The sequence below is a fragment of the Nesoenas mayeri genome (assembly GCF_963082525.1).
Source record: "Nesoenas mayeri genome assembly, chromosome: 4".
Lineage (NCBI taxonomy): Eukaryota > Metazoa > Chordata > Aves > Columbiformes > Columbidae > Nesoenas > Nesoenas mayeri.
The window spans coordinates 52,627,062-52,652,042 of NC_137540.1; the positions used below are offsets into that span (position 1 = coordinate 52,627,062).

Genomic DNA, 24,981 nt, shown 5'->3' on the forward strand with positions numbered 1-24,981 from the left:
TTAAGAATTTTTTCAAATAAAATGTAGACCTATCTCTCACAATCCAATTTCTTGCTGGATATACTGTAAGCCCAAGAACTGGATATATATATATAAAATCTTCTTTCTTCAACACAGCAAAATTAATCTCCAAAAGAAGCCAAGGCTTCAAGGGTGAAATTCACTTGACAAAATGTATGTGCTTATACTTGGGGACCATGGGGCACCCTTCATGGTCAACGAAGACAGAGAGGCAGTTCTTGGGGAAGAGTCACCCAAACTATTTTAGACATTTCTCTTCAGCTGAGATGATCTGTAACCTACAACATGCCTATTGAAGTATAGATCTCTTTACCGAAGTTGTGTGATGAATCCTATCCCCAGACAAGAAGCTATACCACAATTAACATGGTCTCACTGTCAACACTGGAGGGTATTCCAGATTGGCTGTTTCCATTAAACCATGTCTGTCAAGCATCAGACAGCAAAAAAAAAATGCACTAATGTACTGGAATAACCTGGTTGGCATTCAGCTCTTAAAAAAACCCAACAAGTTTATTCTGGTTTATGGGAGAAGGAACCAGGAGTGGACAAACCTATAGCTGAGGACTGTGACAGCTAAACTACTGTCAGCTGGTACCACCATGGGAAGCAGAGCAGTTTTCAGCATCCCAGGCAGTACACAAGAACCAAGACATGTCTCTAACTGCCTGAAATAGAAACTCAGCTTCATATCCTGTCCCCTCTTCAACCATGGCAGCTTCTGAATGTACATCTTTGTCAGGCTAGGAGGGTGATCTATGAAAGAGATGCACTCCAAGACTCCACTAAAAATATGCACACAAGCAGAGGCAAGAGCTGCTCCTGCTGCCAGGCAGATGCACACACAACCTGGGAGCAGTTCCCACACCATTAGTGGTGCAGGGGTCACAGCATGGAAGTATCTGACTTGCACTGAACACCAGAGGAGGCTGCTTTTTCTACAAGAAGGTCACACAGTTTGGACCGTATCTATCCCTCCAGAGGGATGAAAATAATGAAAACACATGTTCCTTTACTATTATGATTTTTGCAACGCTATCTCAGTTTTCCTTGGCAGCCAATATTAAACTTTGCTATCAATACTTAATGCTTAGCATTTCTCACAGGTGTGGAGTCTGACACAATGTGGCTTTGTGATTTGTAGACAAATATCATCAGCTCATCACTGCTGACTCTTGAGAGCAGAATTTGGTTGGTTCACCACAAGACTGCAGCTTCTACATTACCTGCCAGGTGCAAGTCAAGATTGTTAACCTCTGGGCTTTGGCATCTATGAGACAAAGTAATTAAGTCAGCTAATGAGCCCTTGCTAACAGCCCATGTGCTTCAGAGTTTTGCAGCACATCAAGAAAAGCCCGGATACGCTTCTAATCTTGGGGGAATGATACCCCATTGATGTTTGAGGGCAAAGCTCAATTAAGTCACATTTACCCTCAAGAAATATGAGCATTATGTAATCGCAGCCAGAGATTTCATTTAAATACCTACTTCAAACAGTACTTTTTACTTATCCATATCAAGTTGAACTTCGATAGACTCATCTTAAAAAATGAACAACAAATGACCATGAACTTAGTATGATAGAGAGTAGCAGACAAAATGCCTACTCAAAGGTAACATTTCAGAAACACCTTTTTGAGAAAAATAGCTTCAAATCTTACCAGCAAATTCCTTTCCCCAGATCAGGAATCATGCATAAAGGCTTCAAAGTAGAAAATCAGGGGTGTGTGCAATACTGTCCATTTAAAGCCCCTATGATGATTGATGTGGCCCTTCCTATTCTTCTTTCCCGTTTCTTAATGTCTTGGGAGAAAAAACACTAAACAGAAGCTATTACTGATGGATAGTTCTGCTCTGGTTGCACCTTTCATGGGAAGGGGAGCCTAGAGCAGGCTGTCTAGCACCCTGTTCAAAAAAACCCTCCAGCCATGGGGACTCTACCACGTCACTGGGGAGACTGTTGCACTGAATGATTGTTCTCACTGTAAAAACTTTCCTATGTTGAGATTTCTGTCAACTTCTGCATTTTCTAATAAATTAGATGCTGCAGATGCACTTATGGGCCTCCTGCCACAGGGCAGGCCTAAACTCCAGCCCCATGGTGGGCAAGGGCAGGGGTGAGGGCAGCAGCAACCACCCACCTGGGGACGGGCACGCTGGGCTGGCAGGTCCTGCATTTCCAGGGCTGGCCTCGACCTGCTGGCTGGCAGCTGCCTCTGCTTCCACCGGGGAGGCCTGCAGGGAGTAATACAGTAGAAACACAGTGAGTATGGTGGAAATAAAAGTAAGTGTTAATTCCTCAAGGCAGCATTTTCTGCTTCTTTGTAATGTGTTTGAACCAGATTGGTTTAGCACTCAGTAGGGAGCTGGGAAGTACGTTTTGGAGCAGTACGTGCTGCTCAGGTGTTGAATCACTGGGCTTTAATCTCCTTTTCAAACAGTTCATCAGCAACCATCATGCAATTGGTTTGGAATAGCTCCTAGAAGCTTTTAAAATGGTAGGATATCTTGGATTGTGTTAGCTGGAGATAAGCATATATTTCACCCCCAGTTTCCTCTTCCAGAATAACACAAAAACGTATGCATTAGTGAATACATAGCACATACTAAGGTTTGAAAAGTGGCAAAGTAATTAAATACTTCCTTTATTTCACGGTTGTCTAAACAATCTGTTATCTGAAGGGAAAAGTCAGAGTCAGTATTAAAGGTAATGAAATACTTGAAACACTATTAAGAGAGGACTGAAAAAATATGGTGAGACCATATCAATCCAATAATCCAAATGCCTTTGAAAAGCCAGCTTCCTGACCCAGGACAAGGCTGTTGCAGGGCTAAAACCACACTGTCAAAACAAGGGTAGCACTTCAGCTGATCTATTTAGCAGCTTCCACCAGACATCCGCTTTCCCAGCAGGCAAGTCAAGAAAAATCTGCAGCAAACTGATCAGCCACTGCACAGTGCTTCTAATGCATGAAAGATCTAGAAAACGGCACATTAAACATAGGAAAAAAAAAAAAAACCCAACAAACCAAAACCAGACTACTTTTAGAAATAAGAAATAACATACTTCAGAAGTAGTCTATTGTAGACTTGCTTTCCTGTCCTCCTCCCACTCCTCCATCTTATTAACAGCTGCAAGGGAGGAAACTTGATGAAATTTCCTCTTTTCTGGGGGCAGGATTCAGACCTCTATCTTCTGCACGTATTCTGTTTCCCATCCCTGCAGATCCACATAAGCCTCATCTGTATGTCCCCCATGAAGAGCAGACCCGGGCTCTCTTGGTCATTGGGGATGTCCACTGGTAGTGCCCACAGGACACCAATGCCTGTGGACACACTCTGACTCCACAGAGCTTTGCTGCTGGCAGTGCTTGGGAATCCCTGCCTCTCTGCTCTCTGGAGGGTGGCATGGTCCAGAGAAGGGCAGAGAACGTGTCTGGGAAGACGCCCTGTGAGGAAATGGTGGGGATCAGTGTGGGGCCATGGCCAGGGGCAGCAACTCAGGCAGGGCCAGTGAACAATGCTGGGAACAGCAGAAGGAGCCCATGGTTGCTGAGGGCTGTACTGTCACCTCACAGCACGGCAAGTGCCAGGCCACAGCCATCAGCCTCTGCAAGTGACAGCATGTCTCCTCTTATGCGTGCTAGGGCTGGCTGCTCACCCTCTGTCCCACCGTCTGGCACTGTCTATTGCACCCTCACCACCACCCACCTGAATCCTGTGCCCCAGGCAAGACATGGGCACACACAGAATCATTTAGGTTGGAAAAGACCTTTAAGATAATTGAGTCCAACCATAAACCCAGCACTGCCAACTCCAACACTAAACCATGTCCCTAAGTACCACATCTACACATCTTTGAAATACCTCCATGGATTGTGACTTAATTATTTCCTGGGGAGCTGGTTCCAGTGGTGGATTAACCCTTTCAGTGAACAAATTTTTCCTACTATCCAATCTAATCTTTGCCTGGTGCAACTTGAGGCCATTTCCTCTCATCCTGTCACTTGCTACTTGGGAAAAGAGACCAACACCCATGTTGCTACAGCCTCCTTTCAGGTAGTTGTAGAGAGGGACAAGGTCTCCCCTCAGCCTCCTTTTTCCACGCTAAACACCCCTGGTTCCATCAGCCACTCCTCACAGGACTTGTGCTCCAGATACTTCACCAGTTTTATTGCTCTTCTTTGGACATGTCCCTCTCCTGCCTCAAAGTGGTTCTCGAACTGGACAAGGCAGAGGATGAAATACATACTCCAAAAGGGAAGCATGGAAAGTTCAAGGACCTCTTCTCTGACACATCCACCTGTGAGCACATGCATTCTGAGAGCAAACAAGGCATGGAGCTCTCCTTCCATGTGCCACATGCTCCAAGGAGGGATGGTCACTGGAGGGGAGGCACAAGCTAAAATATAAGCTCCAGTAAGAAATGCTCCAGAGACTGCAAGTCTTGTGCCCCAGTGGGTCTTGCCCCTTGTCACTCTGTTGCTGTTTTCTCTCATCTAACTCTCCTCTCCCTTCCCCAGTCCATCTTCATGTCAGCTTGTGCTTCAGTGAGAGCTTTCTCCCCCTTCCTCAGTGCCAGCAGAAGACTGCAACTAAAGAAAGTGTCTCCTTCAGCCCTGGTCCTGGCTCCTGACAAGAGAGCTGCCAGGGGAGAAACTACTGGAAAACTCTCTGTTCATTCCTGACCTTGCTCAATGCAGAAATAAGCATTTCTTTTCTCCATGAGGACAGTCAGGTGGTGTAACAGGCTGCCCTGATAGGTTGTGCCATCTCTGTCTGTGGAGTTTTTCAAGACTTGAAGGATCAAGCCCTTAGCAACCCACTCTGATCTCATGCCTGATCCTGCCTTGAGCAGTAGACTCAGCTAGAGACCTATAACCTGAATTATTCTGCCATCTGACAACCTGCAAATCTCTGTTAAACCTAAACAAATGGTTTTTTAATCCAGAATTCAGGGTTGGCCCTGAACAAGGTATTTTAACTGGAAAATCGAAAGGCATCTACCTGACAACTCTACCCACTGTGACAAAGCATAAGCCCTTTCAAAGAAATTTTTGCAAATATCAAGTATTAATATTTATATTATTATTATTATTATTATTTGTAAAGCAATGGAACTCATTCTCCACTCTCAAAAAGCAACTGCCCAGACTGAAAAAAAAAAAGCTTTCTCCCCCTTCCTCAGTGCCAGCAGAAGACTGCAACTAAAGAAAGTGTCTCCTTCAGCCCTGGTCCTGGCTCCTGACAAGAGAGCTGCAAGCTGCAATAATAACCAGAAAAAAAAAGAAATTTAGCTATAATTCCAACCTTAAAGGTTTTAAATCTATATACAGTGATAAACTGGGGCCAATATGAAGAGTGTTAAACAGCATTACACACACCCAGGCAAGTCAAGTGCCAATGGCAATAACTCAATTTACCCATAATCTTTATATCCAGGAGGCTGAGTCAGGTACAGACATAGATGTTGTTTATAGAAATTATTTCAAAGGGGATTTAAAAAAAAAGCTGCTACTTGCTTCAGGAAAATTGAATTTTGCAATGGCAAACTGCAGAAGTTCTGTTCCTGCTCACGAGACTTGACTCTTCCTCCTCCCTCTGTTGAGCAATTAAATGCTAGTAACAGAAAGCTAAAAATATAAAAACTATTAGTAAGTAATTTATAAAAAAATTAAGTCAGCTTCACTGGGAGACTCTCATTCCCACTATATCTAATTCTATTTATAATACCAAGTAATGTAATATTATCTAGTATTTTATCCACAGGTATATGATACACTTAAGAAAATTCTTGTACTGATAGAGCCGATAAAATATATTTTCTACCACAGACTATCATCATTCCCATTTCATAAATGTTTTGTAATCAAATGATGATATTATCACTGAGCATGAAAAAGGCATACAAACATTTCATTATACCTAAGAGGATTCTATTTTGACATTGACAAAGAAAAAACAAACAACTTGGTGAGGGGCGTTTCTGAGGAGTATCAGAGGAACTCTTGCCCTTCGGGATGAAGGACCCCACAGCCTCTCAGCACTGCCCCACTGCAGGCACACGTCTTCTTGTGGGCAGAGCCATCAGTCTGCAGGACCACAGAGCCGGTCCATGTGCTGGCTCTGTTGCAGGTGCCTACAAGGGAAGTTCACACAACACCTCCTTGTTCACCACCACAGGCGAGGAAGCCTTCAAGGGAAGCAGGAAAAATCTCACCGCGTGGGGGCTGTGGTTTTCTCTGCCCCCAGATCCAGGCTGCTGTGAAGATCTCATCAGCTCCTGAAATCTGAAGAATGCTGCCTACTTGCATTGGTGCTTTTATTACCCTATGCATCTAGCTACCCAGGAGTCAAAGTGAGATTCCCCATTTAGGACTTAGAAGCCTTAGTCCATGATGGAAAATTAAATATTGTGATTGCATTTGCAGTTATGAACACATCAGTAACAGAGGACAAAGCAACACCTCAGTTCTACTAACTAAGGTATCCACTTAGCAAAGACACAAGCACAGCTGACTATAAAATTTTATCAAACATATGTTGAGCATGAAAATAAATTAGTGCAGTTTGTGGCAGACAAGATTTTAATCCCGTAAACTAGGATATCAGCCTAGGTATTTAACTAAGACCATACAAGTCAGAAATAGCCATGTTGCCTATTGTTATGGCAGAACCTTACACCCTTATAAAACCCTAAAAAGACAATACCTAGGAACTCCTAAAACACTGAACATCACAACTACTACAAGAATTCAAACTCCAAAGCAAGTCACAGTAGAACTTTATTAAATCTTATTGAAAATTAAATCAAAATGTAGGTCACTTAACACTACTTGTACACAAAATCACATTAAATATTGTTACTGTATTTTCTATGAAAACATGACAAAATAGGTTGTCTGGAATCAGCAAGAAGGCACAGATATCAAGAACAATCGAGTTAGAACTACAGTTTAAATTCTGTAAAATCATGTAGAAATGAAATAGGTTCCAGTATCAATAGCCACATGTAGAAATTGCCTGATACATCTTTCAAGCTTCTGATTGGAATTGTACATGTATCATTGACTTATAAATTTTCATACGATGATTTCCTCATTAAAGGTAGCATTTTCTGTCGCTGTGAATGGTAATGGTGCCGTGACCTTGGGCTGCCACAGCTAAGTGCCTTGCATGCTATGCCAGCATAGCATTACAGCCAGAACACTGCTCTGACACGTTAAGTCATCTGTTTCATCTGGCAGCTGTATAATGCTCTGCTCAGCCCAGCCGTTGCAACCAAAGATCGAGGGGACCAGTAATTGACAGAGAAGCCTTGAAAGTGTTACAAGAAATAGTGTGAAATATTCCTGATAGTCATTTTTCTAGAGTTATTACTGCTCAGTTGGGATGTAAAATAAGCTCCTGTCACTCACAGACTGAAAATTGCATGAGTGTCTGGAGGATGGGAGACAGATTTGGATGGCACACTAGATTCGTAACCAAATCCTGAGCAGAGCTCCCTTCTAACCCCTTTGAGGCTTTGCTGCCCTTACTTCTCATGCTAAACACTTCTCCCTTCAGGTAGTACAGCCCTCCATGCATCTTCCCGTGTGCAGCTTAAGGCAAAGCTGTCAATATGGAACAGATGTACTTACTCTACAAGTGTTTCTTATAATGAATCAAAGAACAAAGTCTTGTCCTACCAGATATGTACAAATCAGGATTTCAACTCTGCTCTCCTGTAGCTTGGCCAGCATTCCACAACCACAAGAAAGCTTACACTTTAATCTCAGTTCAATCGTTGGATTTTTGAAGATGAAGGAGAGTGTTACTTGGATATATTTTAAAAGTTTATTTTGTGCCAAGCATGCAATGACACAAAATGGACAAGTTTAAGCTAGCTAGCAAAAAATTAAAAGAAAGCCAAAATCTCCCCCACCATCATCACCCCGCCCTGATCTTTTTAAAGTTGCTGTCTATATTTGTTTACTTTTTGGTTGATCAGAGCAAGACTATAAATAGAGTTATAACAAGTCAATAATCTCTAAATGCTCATACAAAGATTGGTTAAAATAAAATGATGCTACTCACTGACAAATTAATCCCCCTACACTAAGATCTGCACAAATATTGTTTTAAAACAAAATATTTACTTTGCCAACTTCTGATTCAAAGAGCTAGAGGATATAACTTCTCAGTATTTGTAATGTGTGTAACTGTTCTGTATAATGGAAAGAAAACACGACCTAATGGTTGACAGGTAGGACCAGGGTGAGATGGTTCTCACGTCATTGGTGGCATTGCCCTTGACTGGTCACTCAGTCTCCACGCCTTTGCCCCTGTTTTCCCAGCCACAATAAGACAGGTGTGCTTAATCTGCTGCCTCTCTCCACAGCATCTTGCTCTGCAAACACCAGTGAGATATTTTGATCCTGCTTGTAGGCCAAATCTATCCTTCTCAGCCTGAAATCATAGGCAAAACCTGCTAAGTTACTTAGAGCAAAGGTAAGTCTCTTGTAAAATCTGTGCCCCAACCTGGCCACCCTCCAATCTAAGTACTCTACCTATACACCACAAACACAAGTATAGTCTCTTGAAAATATGTTTCTTTACCATCCTTCCCACCTGCTACAGCTTTTTGCATCTCATTTCATAGTAAATTTAAGCAGGAGGTACATGTGTCTCATCAGTCTCTGTCTGCCAATCAGATAGATTAACAGATAGGTGGGATGGTTCTCTGTCTAAAAGACAACCACCACTGAGGTCTCCCACATATGAAAGGATCCCTACACTTCTCTAGCTCCTCCAAAACCTCCATCATATTAGCATTGTAAGTGGTGTAACTTGACTAAACCATTTTCCAAACTTCAGGCCAAAAGAGTTGTTGAAGTACAGCTGCACAGCATCTTCCCATATTGCAGACAAGGCCTGAGGCCAGCCGGACAGATTTAGAGCAGGGCTCCAGAGCTTCAAAGGGAAGCCTGCCAGGCGGAGAGAAGACAGGACTAGTCCATTTGACAACTGAACTGAAACAGCAGGAGAACAGCCCTACGAGGGATGGAAGAGGAGGAGGACGGGGCATGCAAAGAACAGGAAGAAAATCAGAAGGGGAAGACAGGAGGGCCAAAGGTAACATATACATGAAAAAGAATATATACTTCACAAAAGAGAATCAGAGCAGAAAATTAATGAAGAAAATAGAAAAGCAAAACAAATTTCACAGCAACTAGAGGGAAAAAAATACCCCCTAGAAACAGCATCTCTTAATAGGCAGAGGAACTAGTGCCTATGAATCTTATTCAAAGCCTGGGAAGGACATAGCTAACAAGAATTGTATCAATAAAGGAGAGTATACAAATAAAGGCTGTAAGAGCAAGTTTAGAAAAGGCTTTGAAAACATGCTCAATTTGTAAAAGTTTTCTCAAGGCAAAAGAAATTAGTTGTTTCTTCCACTCCAGACAGATCTGCTTCTTCATCTCAACTGCTTTTCTATCCCTGTTTCTGTGATCTTCTACTCCTCTCCTAAAAATTCTGTAGGGTTAAGCATCAGACAAAAACAACAGCCCTGTTTTCTCCTTGTGGAAGGTGACACATCAGCAGCTTCAGAAGGTTTTCTTGCTTTCAGGAATGTGTAGCTTGGAAGCCTCATCCTGCTGGGACGAAAAGCAAACCCTGTCTTCCTCTCTGGATGTCTCAGTGATGGCTAGAGTTATTCAGCATCCTACCCAGAAAGAGGCAAGAGACAAGCCCAGGAGGCTCTTTTCTTTCCTAATTTGGGTTCCCAACCTTCCTAGGAGGGGTTATACCTTCAGAGAGGAGTTTAGCACTTCAAACTCTGCGGATGTGGCCTGACATGATTGTGCTAGATGTCCAGAAACTGAAGTAAAATAGGTATGGAAAGAACTGAGTAAAATAAGTCCAGCATAGCTGCCCGATTCTTGCAGATAAGGCCTCAGACCGATCACAGCCATATCGAGCTGCCACAAGCAGTGCTGGTCTGTGTCCCAGCGCACAGAGGGAAGCAGCTAAGCACCAGTACCATGCCCCATCTCTGTAACCTGACGTCTAAGCCCTTCACATCCATAGCTAGGGCACTCCCATAGCTAAATTACTGCCCATGCTGTAGTCTAAGGCACGGGGACCTGGAGAATTAAAACAAAGCAGCTGGGTAAAAAGAAGGAAACACCTAGAAGGAACAGAACCTGTAATCCTATGTTAGCGAATTCCCTTCCAGCCACAGGCAGGTCTCTTTGTCTTTCTCCCCATCATGCTCAGTGCATTCCACTTGTTTCCCCATGTCAGGTCCCCCTCAAAGCAGCCTCCTCTCCTTGCTCTGCCCTTGTCATGCTTGACATATACACCTTTGCTTGAAGCTGAAGCACCAGGAGTAATTACAATGATTTGCACTACGTAGTTACATTATTGACAAAATCATGAAGCTGGCAATATAAAATCCTTAGAGCAGAAAAACTCTGTCAATAGCACCATTTGGGTGCACACTCCTTCTTTAGAAGGCTTCATCAGGTGCACTCAAGCTTGCAAATCAGCAAGTATTCTGCAAATGTCAGCGCCATAAGGAATCGGAGAATTCAAGTTCTTCTGCCTCTTTTTCCAATATCACCATGAGGGCTTAGACACTGGAAGCAGAAAACAGACACTGAAAAATCTGCATTCAGATGGCCACATCATCCTCAAAACTGTAGAAAGGGAAAGATGAGAGGGCATCAATCAGGTACAAACACACCCAAGCCCTAACAGTCACTTCTGCTGCTCTTCCATAGCTATACTGGTCTGGAAATCCTAAAAAAGGAGACAGTAATATTTTCATTCAGCTACTTTTCTGATTGTTATTATGCTTCTAATGTACAGTGAGTTGATGCTCACTGTACATTCAAACATTCCCACTACCAGCTCTGCCATATCAGACACAATGGTTACCTGGCTTTTCCCTTACAGTCAATTCATTTTGACAGGAGCAACCTCTGCTTTGCCATTCCTGCCTGCTTTCCTGCAAAACATTAATTTTTGACTCCATTGCAGTTCCCTCTGACAAGATCAAGCCCATGCTCATGGCACATCCCAGCTCCCATGCTTGCTGCAGGCTCCATGGCTTCGTTGTCCATGGCCAGAGACTGCCAGGAAGCAGGGGAGTAAGACATAATCCCTTGGGCATGAATGAACCATCACTCCGGTGGACAGATCCGTGCCCACTCCCTGTTATCCACCTGGCCAATGCTTGGATGTAATCTGAGGTGAAAGTAAAAAATTATCGTATTCCAACTCTCACCACATCTCCAATTCTCTTTTTTGTTACACAGAAAAGAATGGCAAGAATTCCCTTTCCTGACACTTGTTTGCAAACTTTTGCATGCTGTATTTGCAGTCTGGTCTTTATTCCTTGTTTTGTTTTTACTATCTACTTTTATTACAGTTTTGTAGCACCTAGATTCCTGCTCTGATATGCTCTAGTTTTATTCCTGTCTTTTTCTCTGGGGATTACGGGGAGAGAAAGATGAAAAGGTAAAATTAATTTGTTTCTTTGATAAGGCAGTTAAGCAGACATTAGCCCCTCTGAGCGTTTCAATATCTTATCCTCTTTTCTAATATTTCTGAGAAGGGAATGAAAGCTGAATACTCAAAACTGCCAGCACATCCACATCCTCTTCTTTGAAAATTGAAAACTGAGACTAATTATAATGGCTTGCACAGTCCAATTACGTTGCCGATCTAATCAGCTAACATCAAGAGAAGTACTGAATAAATCTGCACAATAGCTGGGACACAGAGCTGACTTGTCCCTGGCCCAGCACATTTAAAGCACGCTTATCAGCTGCATGACATCTGAAAAAAAAAAAAGGACATGCTGGCTGCAAAAGGTTTTATGAATCTTCCCCTCCCATTTCTCTACACACACACCAAAGGAAGAAGCTTTTAATTTACAAGGATTTTTTTTTTTCCTGGTCCGGGCACACCCTCTTGAAATAAAGCAAACATAAGCACTCAGGTTTCATTAGTTAGTGATTAAATATGTTATGAGACAGAAAATTGGCAGAGAAAGTAAGGCTGGTTTGTTCGTGTTGGTCTTACTGTTGGCTCTTTATGCACACTCTGAGTAGCAGGCCTCTGTAAATGGAGCTCAACACTTGTGGGGTCCTTCTTCAACTCTGCCGGGGGCCTGTCCCCTCTGGCTACTCCATCAGATTTCAGAGATCTGCTTGGCGAAGGAGTAAATATTACTGTTGTACACTCTTTATCCTTCTCTTCCATACCGTTGACATTTTCTCCATTCATGCTGACTTTTCCATCTACCTGCAGAATACAGTTAAATAAATCTGCTAAGGCTATTGCCTTTCAAAGGAATTCAGGAAATTAAGACTTCAACGTGAGATTACAATTGTTAACACAGTCTGTCCCATCAGTGAAGGACAGAGCCAAGCACCTATTTCATTCAATGGGGCAAGACAGAAGAAAACTCTGTTCCAGGGAGGTCATAAACAAAATACAGACAGAAGGTAATAATTTTTCTGGGTTCCCTGGTTTCCCACATTTTGTTCTATCAGTAACATACAGACACCCTTTGTGTGCATCACAGATCAAAAGATTTTTTTAAAAAAACAACAAAGTTGTATGTTAAATTCACAACAAAGCTGCTGGGTTTTGCATTGCCTCATGCAAGAGGCAAGCAGGTTCCCCAGGACTAAATATGCTGATGAACTGCTATGTACCCTGATGACCTCAACACAGTATTAGCAGATTGTGCTTTCTGAAGCACTGTCACATGAACTTTGAAGGGTCAGGAACAGCACAGTTCATTCATTTGTTTCTTTACCGTTCATAATAGGGAATCAAGGAATCAACAAATAAAACTGGGCATTCCACCTTCCCCATGAGGCGATAAAACAGCTCCTTTCCCAGAAAATTATTTTATGCTGTCTCCATGAAAAGGAAAAAGCAGAAACAGTTTAATTACGTTGTTCTCAGGGTCAAGCTAGCTCCTTGGTGGGTGTATATTCCCTCTAAGGAACCTTTAAGTAAGGAAGAAAATACAAAATGAGCTCAGGCTTCTTCCTCTGCACTGACATAGCTTCCTCTCAGGATTTTAATATTTGGTAATTATGTTCTGCATGGAGGTTGCATGTAAAGACTTCCTTCAGTTTGGAGGGCTGTTTGTAGAAGTCATGGAATACATGCAAAAAAGTCTTGCTGCAAAGACCTCACAAGACATTCACAATAAGAGGGCCCAGTTGGAAAGAGACCAGGAAAGGACCAGCTATCAGTAACACCATATTGCTCCTGCCTAGCTACAGCACAGATGTTTATAGGCTTGTCAGCAGAGATACATTTTAAACAGATTTGAAGGCTTTGCTGCTCTGTGCATGGAGATCCCTCCTTGCAAAATGATCATCACAGGAGACAACACCAAGGTGAAGGAGTAAATATGGACAGACTCTTCTCTGCTAACCACTGGGCTTTGGGTGAATAATGGCATAGATCAGTGATTTCTTAGAGAAGCTGTTGGGTTATATATGGTGACCAGTCATTTCAGGTTTCTCCACAGGTACTGCATAAACAAAGAACACATGAAGCTCAGAGGTAAGCTCTTCCATGGGCACTTTTAACTTATTTCACCAGTATTGAAAACTGATACAACAAATGACATAATTGCTTTATTAAACTGAAAAATGGTTAAAGAAAACAAATTTCTCCCCATCTCATCATCCCTGCCCCACCATTAAGTTTCCATTAAGTTACCATTAAGTAAATAAGTTTCACCATTTACTTATCTTCAGTACTTCTTGTTTAAACACCTTGGATATCTCAACAGCAGCACTCCGACTTAGTATGCGCCATCAGTGCTAAGCTGAGGACTAACTCCTCCTGTTGACTTCTTGTACACATGCATCCAGAGACTGGTCCTCTATCTGAGGGTGATTAATTAAGGGGCCATCTCTGAGGCACTGGGCACCCTTGACTCTGACAGACATGCAGGGAGGTGAAGGCAGCTAGCACCTTGCACAGTCAGCTCCCATGCAGAGGAGAAACAGCCTGGCTCTGCAAGAGGTTTCGTTCCTTCTGACTGCTTTTCAGATGAAAAGGTTCCCTCCCTTTCCTCACTGCCATCATCCACTTAGCACAGTGCTACTCTTAGGGTATATTTCCAAACGTGAGTGTGGGCAGACAGGGAGCCCCAAGTCTCCTGTGACAGTGTGCTGGATTATCTACTGAAGGAGCAGGTCATGAAAGATCTCAAAAATGAAAAAGCCAGGAAAACACTGGCAAGCTGCACCATCCATTTTAATGTCTTTGTTTAGACTAAGACATTTCTCTATTTATATTAGGGAGGAAAACCAAATGTTTGAATGATCAGGACAGATGCCCTGGCTGCAGAGTTAAACAAACATACTCCCTTCCTTCTGATCTGGAGCAAGTCAACACATTGTCACCAGAGCTGGGAATCAGCAACAGACTGGTGTTTCAGGGGAGAATAATGCTACAGCTACATGTGCTAGGGAATGATTCCTTCCAAGACAAATCACATTCTTTCACATCAAGTGAAAAAGATCCAGACAGGCTTCTAGTGGTGGCTGGTGTAGGGGAGAAGCATCCACAGGTTAGTTTATCCCCACATGCATTAACACGAAGGTGATACACATACATATCTTGGTCCTTTGAGGAAAAAAATGGCACGGATCAGAAAACAAAACAAAACAAAACAACAAAGATCCAGGATTCACTGATGTCTCAAATGAAAACCCTAGGGGAAGACCAACTGAGGTATAGGAGAAATAGGAATTACCAGTTTCACATTTCAACTAGGAAACATGGTGGGGGCATTTACACGAGACCTGGGACAGCCTTCAAGGGATTACAGATATCATAACATGCTTTTTCACCCTCTATACAAAGGTGACTTAATTTTAAAAATGCAAACAATCCAATTAGGTATGGTAGCAATGCTACAGGGACATCAGAAGGGCTGCAGGGACTCCTACATGCCACTAGCAAAGCAGCAGATAGCAATGGCAGGCACGGGGGCAGCAGTATCCTACAGGCTGGGGCACTCATGCCCATAGGCTTCACACTGCCAACAGCAGAGGCAACAGTGAGACTTGGGGAAGCTCCAGTTTTGGTACAGGGACTGGCAGAAGCATATTTCTTCAAACTTGACTTATTCTGACCTGTTGTCTCTAACATACCCTAGTTCTTTGCTTTCTCCATTATTGGTTCAGTATCTTACTCCCATTCTCCACACCCACTCAGTCCAAAGATACGCTCGTCAGGTTTCATATCCCTGTTGCAGTCTCTTCTCCCATTCCCTTCCCCCACAAATCTCGTAGCTGTCTCTTTATTCCAGCCAGCCCTGCTTCCATACAAGCTCTCTTACTACTTTTATTCCTATAATCCTTTATCAGTTCTTACAACCCAACAGAGTCACTCCCTCTCTCTCACTAGCAATCCCCAGTTACACCACTGCCCCAGTATCTATATTTTTTCCTTAAACTTACATGGACAGCCTATGCCCCCTCTTTACACTAGTGAAGCAGCGTTCCCCATTCATCCCTGGTGAGAAACATTTTTAATATAAAAAGTATCTTTGGGCAAGCTGGCTCTTGAATCTGAAGGAGTAGGGAGTAGGGACTCTCTACACCGGATACACACACACTGCAATGTTTCAAAGGCTTAGGGACAGACTTGTTTGAGTATGGCAAAAATGGGGCCCCTAAAAATGTTGGTAATCAAGAACAGACCACTAGGCTGGGCAGCACAGAGCAAGAAGCTGAGTTCTACTAACACCAGAATGGTGGAACCACTTTCTACTTAATTGCATTAAATATGTGTATGTTGAGATGATTTAGTCAGGATCTCTTTGTCACCTAATTGGCTTTGGGAAGTGTAACGTATCCTACCTTAAAGTTCTTTAAAACTTCCTGTGTATTTTTGGGTTGTGAGTAAGGCTTGGGGGTCAGCATAGGCACAGCCTTGGAGACAACACTTTTGCTGGGAGATGTGCGGCCCATTGAACTGCTGGGCTCTAGTTCAGCAGTGGGAACAATGGTTGCTTCAATGGTGGCAGTGAATTTTGGAGCAGGCAGCGACTGTTGCCTTAAGTATCTCAGAGGATTTGGGTCTTCCAGTGGGGAATTTGGCTCCACTGAATGGCTTCTTTCCAGAATTTTTGGCATCTGCAGACGCTCAAGGACAGCTTCACTGATAGTGAATCTTTCGATGTACTGCTGGAGGATGCTCTCAGCCTCCTCCTGTGACTTTGCGTTCTTGTATGCCTCATGAAGCTCCCGCTCTCTTCTCTCTCTGCATGGGGGACAACACAAGAAAGACCATTGCATTAAAATAATGCTGGAAATCACTCCTATTTCCTCTGTTCCACCAGCATCCTTCTCTCTCCCTCATCCCAGGTCTGCAGGCATGGCTGCCCACAGTTACCTATCACCTGTGGAGCAAACAACATTTTCAGACATGCCTCTGCACTTCAGTAAAACAACATACTTCTCTTCCACAATTTCTCGGTAGGTTTTGATGCTTTTTCTGCGCTCATTTGTTCCGTCTCCAGACAATAACCTTTCCATTTTCTTTCTCTCAGCTTCTTTTTTAATTAAATCCTGTGAAGCGCTCCTTCGACGACTCTTCCACCGAGCCAGGTCCTGTGAGAGAAGGAAGGCACCTGAATGCAGAGTTGCAAATAGCTAAAAACTGGCCACAGAAAGCAAGCTTTGCAATGCTTGCTCCTGCCTGTGGACCAGGCTCCCATCATGCTCGCAGCAATGTTTATTTTAATGAGAAATTATACCATAAAATGAAGATGTTGCCTGACCAATTTTTCTCCTAACAGCAGGATCCAGTAAGGTTTTCATAGCTTCACTGGTGTATTTTCTTTTTGATTTTGTAGTGTTGCAGAAGCATACTAGGTAATAACACCAGAAAGTCTGGCCTAAAAGGACCAGCCAGGGCACTCATTTTCCCTTGGGCCACCATTAGCAACAAAGCCTGATTCCCCAGGAAGATGAAGTAGCAAAATTCTGTTTAGTAAAGAATTTTAATAATCAGATGTGTGGGAGACAGAGGTTAATTGGAGGAAGGGACGTCATTGCACCATGAACTACAGCTGCACTGACAGTCTGCCTCAGAGAGCTGATAATCCCACACTTTGCCCATGCTATCAGCCAACTACATACAAGCATAGTTGACCCATGATTTTCTGTTTTTTTGACTGAAAAATCCAGTGCAGCGTCCAAACTAAAATTCTTCTTCAGGGGCACCCTCCAATATTTTGGACCCAGATCTAAGCAACACAGGTTAGAGACTAAAGCAGCTCATACCTGCTTGGTATGAGACATGACAGAACAAAATGCCTATGGTTTGTATCCAACTCTACAGATATGTTCCTGCTGAAGTAAAGATCTTACTCTTTTTGGAATCTGCCTGCCCAAAATTGTCCAGAAGATCCACCGACTGTGGTTCTCTACCTTTCTTGCAAAACCAGCCTGACACTAAACCAGAGTCACAGGAGATACCTGTTTATGGGCACCTGTGTCTTAAATCCTGCTTGGGTTGTGAATTCACAAGTCCTGGAGGTACAGAGACGAGACTTTTTCCACAGTAAAAATATTACAGTAAGAAAGTTTCCTAAGCTGTAAAACTTCTTTGCAGCCAACTAGTAAAGGAGCAAAATTTTACATGTAAAAAATAACCTCTGAAGAATTTCTGCAAAGAAAAAGAACTTCCTAGGAAACTGCAGGGACAGTCATTAACTTTACAACATTTAGAGATTAGTAGACAGATTATATTTCATGTACTTTAAAAAACTCTGGGTTTAATGAAAACCAGAGATTCCCTACATATACTCAATTCAAAGGCTATTCATTTAATTACATGGTTTTCCAAATATTTAAATTGCATTTTTATTGGTGAACAGCAGAAGGTATTGCAGGCATAACTTATTTTATTAAAACCAGGAACAAACCTTGTCACTTTTAATTTAGCTTAAAACCACAAATTATTGACGTTACACTCAAGGGAATGCTCATTAAAGTATTTCTACACACAACTTACATATATCAGTCTATAATCCCCTTCTTGAACAACAGGCCTTTCATTTTCCTCTGTTACTAATTATTCTCACTGAAATACCAAACTATTTCTTTATTCAGCTACTCCCACTATTACCTATTGTTTGGAAATTAGTTTTTCATTAGCAAACTTCATAACATAAGCCCTTTGCCTGTTTTTGTAATTAAAAACCAGACGTTTATATTTTCCAGCTCTGAGGCTTTAGAACAACAATAATAAAAAAGAGCTGTGAAGCTGTTAATAGTTGGCAAATTTACAGCATGTGCATATAAAAAAATATCTGACCATGAATGCAGTGTCATCTCCATAAAGCCCTTTGAATGCCAAGGACATTCCAGTATGGGCATTTCTAGTGGCTCTTCAGAACTTTTAGTTCAGTGTAGAAGGTGCTGAGGGCCTGGAAAACATACCCGCTTTAGCTGTGAGGATTTTTCTATTCAATAGCAAAGAGTTCTCAAACATCTTGAAAGCTTTGGGACTCATTCTAATCTCTGATGGGAAATTATGGCTTCCCACATATACAGACCTCTCAGCTGAAATCCTTAACTCTTCTACCATAAAAGTTATTTCTTAATTGTATATACTGTTATTTTGGGGGCTTTAGCTTGAATTTTCTACCAAAAACCTCTCTGAGAGGCAAAAAGGAAAAAAAGATTCTGATTATTTTAGTGTTAGAGAGCAACTGTAGATTTAGCAGGTTACACTTTTTTGCCTAGTTAGCTGGCATTGATGCAGACAACACTGCATACTCACATCTTGCCACCTGGTCTCATCCTCTTTCAGCTGGTTGTGCACGTTCTGCAGTTTCTCATGACGAGCTTTGCTGTGAGGCTGAGTCACAGCTTCTTCTTCACATCTCATATCAAACATGCTCATACTCCTAAACACAGGGAGAATAAAAAGTGATGGATACAGCATTATTTAGAGGCTTTTATTCCTTGAGCTTGTTAGAGTTAAAGCCACATGAGGGTGCTACAGCAGAATCAGACACCTGCACTGTTAACAAGCTCTCAAAAGCAGCAGTCCCCTAGAAGGACCAGTTAGCATCATATGCATCCCACACAGTACTTTGGGCATTATACTCCTCAGCTTTCTCTTGTTTTTGTTAGTTGACAGTAAGTTTGTCTCTTGGTAAGAAGCACTACTAACATTACACATCCATCGATAGCTCTCATTAAAATCATTCTATTGAGGGCTAAGTTCAGAACATTCTACTTGCTGAAGGTTTGTTTCCCACTGAGTATTCAAGACCCCTCCAATTAAGACTGCAGACAGAAGTTTCCATTTCAGTATAAAACAAGAGAGCCTTGAGAAGTATATCAGGAGCAGCATGGCTGGCTGAATGCTACTCATATAAAACTGGGGAGAACCAGCCCAGAGAAGTACACGCAGGGCAGAGAGGTACTTCCCTTCCTCCTCTCCCCTCCCTGCCTCAAAGAAACTCAGTGCTGTCTGCACCGACTTATCAATACAGTTAATCTAACAAGGAAAAGATGGTGTTCAGGACAAAACAGTTTCTACACATTCTATTTCTGTCTCTGACCTTTGGAGAGTTAATTGAAAAAAAGATAATGGTTTGATACTGTACATTAATTCATATTATATAAAGATCTTCACGTGAAGATAGCGTACTTGTTACTACTCCTCCCCTACTACCTATTATTAGTAAAACATGATCTCAGTTGTGCCATTAAAACTAAACAAAACAAAAAAGCAGCCATGCAACTCCACATGAATGATTTGACAGCAGTCTTCAAATGATCATCCACACCTTTAGGTGAACCAATGAGCCAACTAGCAGGAGAAGCACCCAATGAAGATAAAATTGCAGGTGACTGTGTTCACAGTGATCCAAGTGGATAGACACAGAAAGCTGTGCATATATGTATTTAGCCAACTTTTGTATTCAGGCAAGTGAAGATGGGAATGAACCACTCTCAAGGGAAAACTGAGAGGCCTGGACAGTGGATGGAAAAGGACATGCATAGATGCCATCCTATTAGTAGGTATTTGCTCAGAAATGAAGGACAGAACACACATCCTATTGCCTTTAAGCATGAACAGCGAGGTTAGCATATGACTCTGCTTCACCCTAAACAGAGTGCTGAGGGTACACTCAGCTGGGTTTCTCTGGGAGCAGTTTAAGGGTTACATGGCCCAGGACTGGACTGGAGCACTTCTAAATAACAGAACCTAAAGAGATGGCAAGTTCTGTTGTTTTTAGAACTAAAGACACATCACCTACTACCGAACATTTAAATATCAGTCATATTTTGCAGACTGGTGAGGTAGGTTGGGAGATGCATAACTTTTAATGAAGTCACCCTTAAAGGGTTTGTTTCAGTTTAAGAGCTTTTGAAATACACACCAAGTAAAGTTTTTAGTGTTTAGTATTTTCCACCTTGTGCCTACTGGGTCAAACTGGTTGTGTAGCTCCCTTCTTGTTCCCTTTCCTCATGTCAGATTTTTTTATTTACATACAGTAGAAGAAAACAGAAGACAGTGGTAAGTGGTTCTAGCATAGTGCATGAGTACTTGCCCTCTGCCATTTGGGATGAGAAACTAAAAATACTTTCTATCAAGAGTCTCCTGATGTCTTAATGAAAGGCTAGTGTTTATTATTCCTTGTCTTCACTCAGGTCCCTCAGTGTGTACAGAGACAGCAAAACCAAAGGTTTTATGGCTATCAACAATGCAACAAAGAAGGTGCTCTGGAAAAGGCTTCAGTTGAGGCCAGGAAACAAGATATACACTACAAGCCCACATGTACCTTCTACTCTAGTTGTCAGCTCCTGCTGCTGGGCCTTCATTGCCCTGAATAAGCAACCAGCCAGGTTCAAACATCAACTCTGCAGCAACATATTATTGCGCAAATGTACCTTCCCAAGAGAGCAATCTGAAGGAGTCATCTCAAAGCACTGTGCTCCACTCTGACCAATATGTAGTAATCATTAAAGAGAACCTTTTATTTTCCTGAATACAAGGCCAAGGCCAACTGAAAGGTCTACATCGACTTCTTTGCCTGACAAGCTCATCATTAAAAAAAGAATCAAAGAGGTCAAAACTCTGAGCTTCTGCCAAAAGACACCTTTACCATGAGTCCCACATAGTTTTGTCCTATTTCTTCCTAACAAACTACAAAAGGCTCCAGCCCGTCACTAACACCTGCATGAATAGAACTAGATTTACTCCTGCCTTCAACCACACACTGGGCCAGCAGGCACACAGCAAGCGAGTGGGGGCAGGGGGGAGGGCAATGCAACTCTACCGAATTCATGTTTATGGATTTTTCTGGCATTAGCAAAGCTCTGGGGATTGTCTCTAAATTTCATCTGGAAGCAAGGGGCCTTTTCTGCTGACCACTGTACCAGACCTGATGTTCTGACAAAGGTCTGGGAAAAAACACTGTGTACAGTGTATTTTGGAGTGCTAGATCTTTGGGATTATACGATTTTTAAGTTACACTACTTTATTCTTGCAAATTACAGTTGTTCAGTTGTTCTTTCAATGATATCATGCAGCAAGTATTTTTTATTCCTTTTTTTTTTTTTTAAACAGGTCTGAAAAAGTGCTGGATAAAAAAAAAAGTCCTCAATGACTTGAATGTTCAGACTAATTTGAAAGTGAGAAATAAGGTAAAACACTTCTTTTTATGAAAATACATTAACAATCCTTAAGCATGGCATTTATTATGTGGCTGCATTACCATTTTATAGACATACTAAGACTTAAGAAACCAAAATAAAACATAAAAAGTGACAACCTGGCTAAAGAATCAGACAAATACTCAAAAATTTCAGGTCACTATAATTGTCTTGTCAGGCTTAAAGTATAAAGCACAAGCCTAAACTCACATTGGACTGTCACACCACCAGCAGAATTCAGCCTCGTCACTTTGGGAGATGGGAATGGGGCTGATCCGCAGGAATACACCAAGTATTGCCTCATCTGGACCTCAAGACAGGCCAGGGCTGATGCCAACATCTAACATTCACTAACCAACCAAAAGAATTTTGTCAGCCCAACACAGGAGTTTCTAGTTTTGCCACTGGAATAAACAGCATCTAGTCTAAGGATGAATTCAAGTTACAGAGTTTTCAAAGGAGACCTCACAAACATTTTGAAAGCATTTTAAATGTCAGCTTAATTAATTTCTTCTATTTGAAAGCTAAATTTTATTAGATTCTTGGTAAGTACTTGATCTTCAGAAGTAAAAACACAATCTTACATTTATAATAACTTTAAAGACAGTTTTGGAAAATAGTTGCTTTGTAAATTCTGGCACATCTGGAAAGGATGACAGCAAGGCTTGGACATTTATTGTTTTGCCTTTTAAAACAAAATCTGAATCAATGTGAAATAAACCATGTGATTTATTAATCTTTGCTACTCTCACATTATACAACCAAATGCATCACAATGCCTGGTTGAAGGCATCTCCATGTACCTTCTCTCATGTTTGCATTTAATACAGACACATAAAAATGAGGGAAAACAAACAAACAAAACAATCAGATATGTAGGCTTCCTGAAATGGCAGGGAGGTCTCCATTGTTACGTATAACTTTTCTCTGTTGTTATGCTCTTTTTATCTCATCTCTTAATTTGATTGAAAAGATTTCTGCTGTTTGAAAATGATCACATTGTGGTCAGAGGACACAGGCTTTGCACAGCATAAAGGTGTTACAGATCCTGTAAAGACTATTCAGTCCATGGTTCCAGCCTTTATCATTAGACAAAAAGGGTGAAAAATTATATATGACTCTCTAGATATACTTGTTATTAAAAAAAAAAACCCACAAACCTTCTATGTTATTTCTATTTTGTGATTTAATCTGGGAAACAGAGAAAGTCATGGGCATTTCTGTGAACAGAAGAAGGGTATTAAGGACATTATGGTGTGGATAGCTCCCAACTATTTATTTGCTTCTAAATGCCTATACTTTGTAAGAATAGCTAATACTTTCACAGAGCTTTCTAAGTGACATTGCATGCTGTTCTGAACTAGAGTTTACATGCATCCACACACAACTGAAATATGTTGAGTGCAATAAATGTCACAGTCCTACTCCTTCTGTGAAAAGTAAAGCATTGAGGTGAAGAGCTTAAAAAAAGTGAAGTTTAGTACATTATTAAATTAAACCCAACCTAGAAGGTATTCAAGAGAAAGTTTTTAAAAGACAATAAATGAACAATGGAAGAATTATTTTCCCAGTAATTATTCACAATGGATTTTATTTATTTTTTATTTGGGATTTATTTATTTATTTATTGGGATTTCTTTTTAGTTCCTGTATAGGTCATACTTCATTTTTTAACTCAACACCCAGCCCAGATTCAACCCAACTCTCTTTACCTGTACCTGATCAGGGGCAACGGAAATTCAGAAAGAAATTCAGAAGAAAAAATAAAATAAAATAAAATAAAAATAAAAAGGAAACAACACTTCAAGCAACATCTGGACATTAGTGTTATGCTCAGATTTATGAGCTTTTATATAAAAATTATTTTTAGCTGCAATGTAAGCCATATTGCATTCCATTTTTCAGTGCTTTTCTGAAAAATCTATTTGCTGGAACACTGCAAAATTATAAGGAGGCATCAACTGCGTTTTAAATTAGTAGGAAGACGGGAAAGCATGCAGTGTAAGTTGTTTAAAATAGAATCTCGTGAGCACAAGACAACTTACTCTGCGTCATCAGACACAGCAGTTCTGGGGCCGAATCTACAAGACCAAATATAAAATTAGAGTGTTGATAAAAACATTAAGTAGTAATTGCAACCAGACCCATACAATTTGGGTAACTGTCACTTGACCATCCAACCTGTATGAGTAAAGCTGAGCAAAAAAAGAATCACACTGCTCAGGGATTACGTATTCAGCAAACAAGACTTACCTCATCATCTGAAGGCTGAACTACACAAAAACACCACCCACCCCTCCCTGACCCCACACTAATGCCCTCATTACAAAAATCCACTGAAGCATACCTCACATGGGTGTAGAAAATAGTTATTGAAAATAGGCGATATATTAACATTTATATTAAGTGCCACACATGCGATGAATGGAGACAAATCTTAAGAGTTGCATTTCACAGCAGTGCTCAGAATCACCGTTGCTGATTATTTTGTGTGTGTGTGTGTAGGTGAAAAAAGGTACTGGTAATACACAAGTCAGTATCATCCACTAAAGTGACGGTCTCGTTTGGAGTCATGCAAACCATGTGTTTGTATCTGGGATTTATCATAAAAAAACAACAAGTGCAAAAGTTGACACCACAACACTTTCTAGTCACGGAGAAGCAAGACATACATCTCTGAGAATGCCCAGCAGAGTCCAGTTGAAACTCTGCTACTCATAAACCATTTTTGTATTTCACATAGATATTATAACTAAATATTTTCTTCCATTAGCTGTATAAAATAGAACAATACATTACACAACTACTCCGCTTGTTTCTAAAAAGCATATTACTGATACACAGTATTTTGTTCTGGACTGAAAACACACCAGGCAATGCAAAATCTGAATTCTGAAGTGCACACACAGAGGTGTACAAACTGCGTGATTCACACCATACAGAGCTCACGTTTGCAGATGCTCGTCCTTGGATGACAATGTTTCCATTTTGTTTTCCTCAGGAACGTCCTGAAGCTCAGATGTTTGATCAAGGTGGACTTCATTAAGGCTACCTTCACCCACTTGGGCAGTAGGAATAGTCTCATCTTGTCCTACAGGAGGGAGAGTGTTTTCTTCCTGCCCTTGTTGCTGTTCTTGCAGTGGTTTTATTACAGGTGTTCCAGAGCTATTAGTGCAGACTTGTGGACTTTTTTCAGGCCTGAGCAAGCCAAAGGCAGTAGTGCAAAGACACGTATTAAGCAACT

At 41.4% G+C, this 24,981-nt stretch overlaps 1 protein-coding gene across 1 annotated transcript in view; it reads right to left on the bottom strand.

The window, feature by feature from the left end:
• The window catches only part of LIMCH1 (LIM and calponin homology domains 1), a gene marked incomplete at both ends in the record, with an annotated part of 178,596 nt that overhangs the window by 19,502 nt on the left and 134,113 nt on the right, over positions 1-24,981 (bottom strand). The window contains 7 exons of the mRNA XM_080343784.1: positions 2,163-2,256; positions 12,094-12,315; positions 15,915-16,317; positions 16,513-16,667; positions 18,847-18,973; positions 23,783-23,818; positions 24,687-24,935. Of these exons, the coding sequence (XP_080199910.1) occupies positions 2,163-2,256; positions 12,094-12,315; positions 15,915-16,317; positions 16,513-16,667; positions 18,847-18,973; positions 23,783-23,818; positions 24,687-24,935 (1,286 nt within the window). The remainder of the gene's footprint in view (positions 1-2,162; positions 2,257-12,093; positions 12,316-15,914; positions 16,318-16,512; positions 16,668-18,846; positions 18,974-23,782; positions 23,819-24,686; positions 24,936-24,981) is intronic.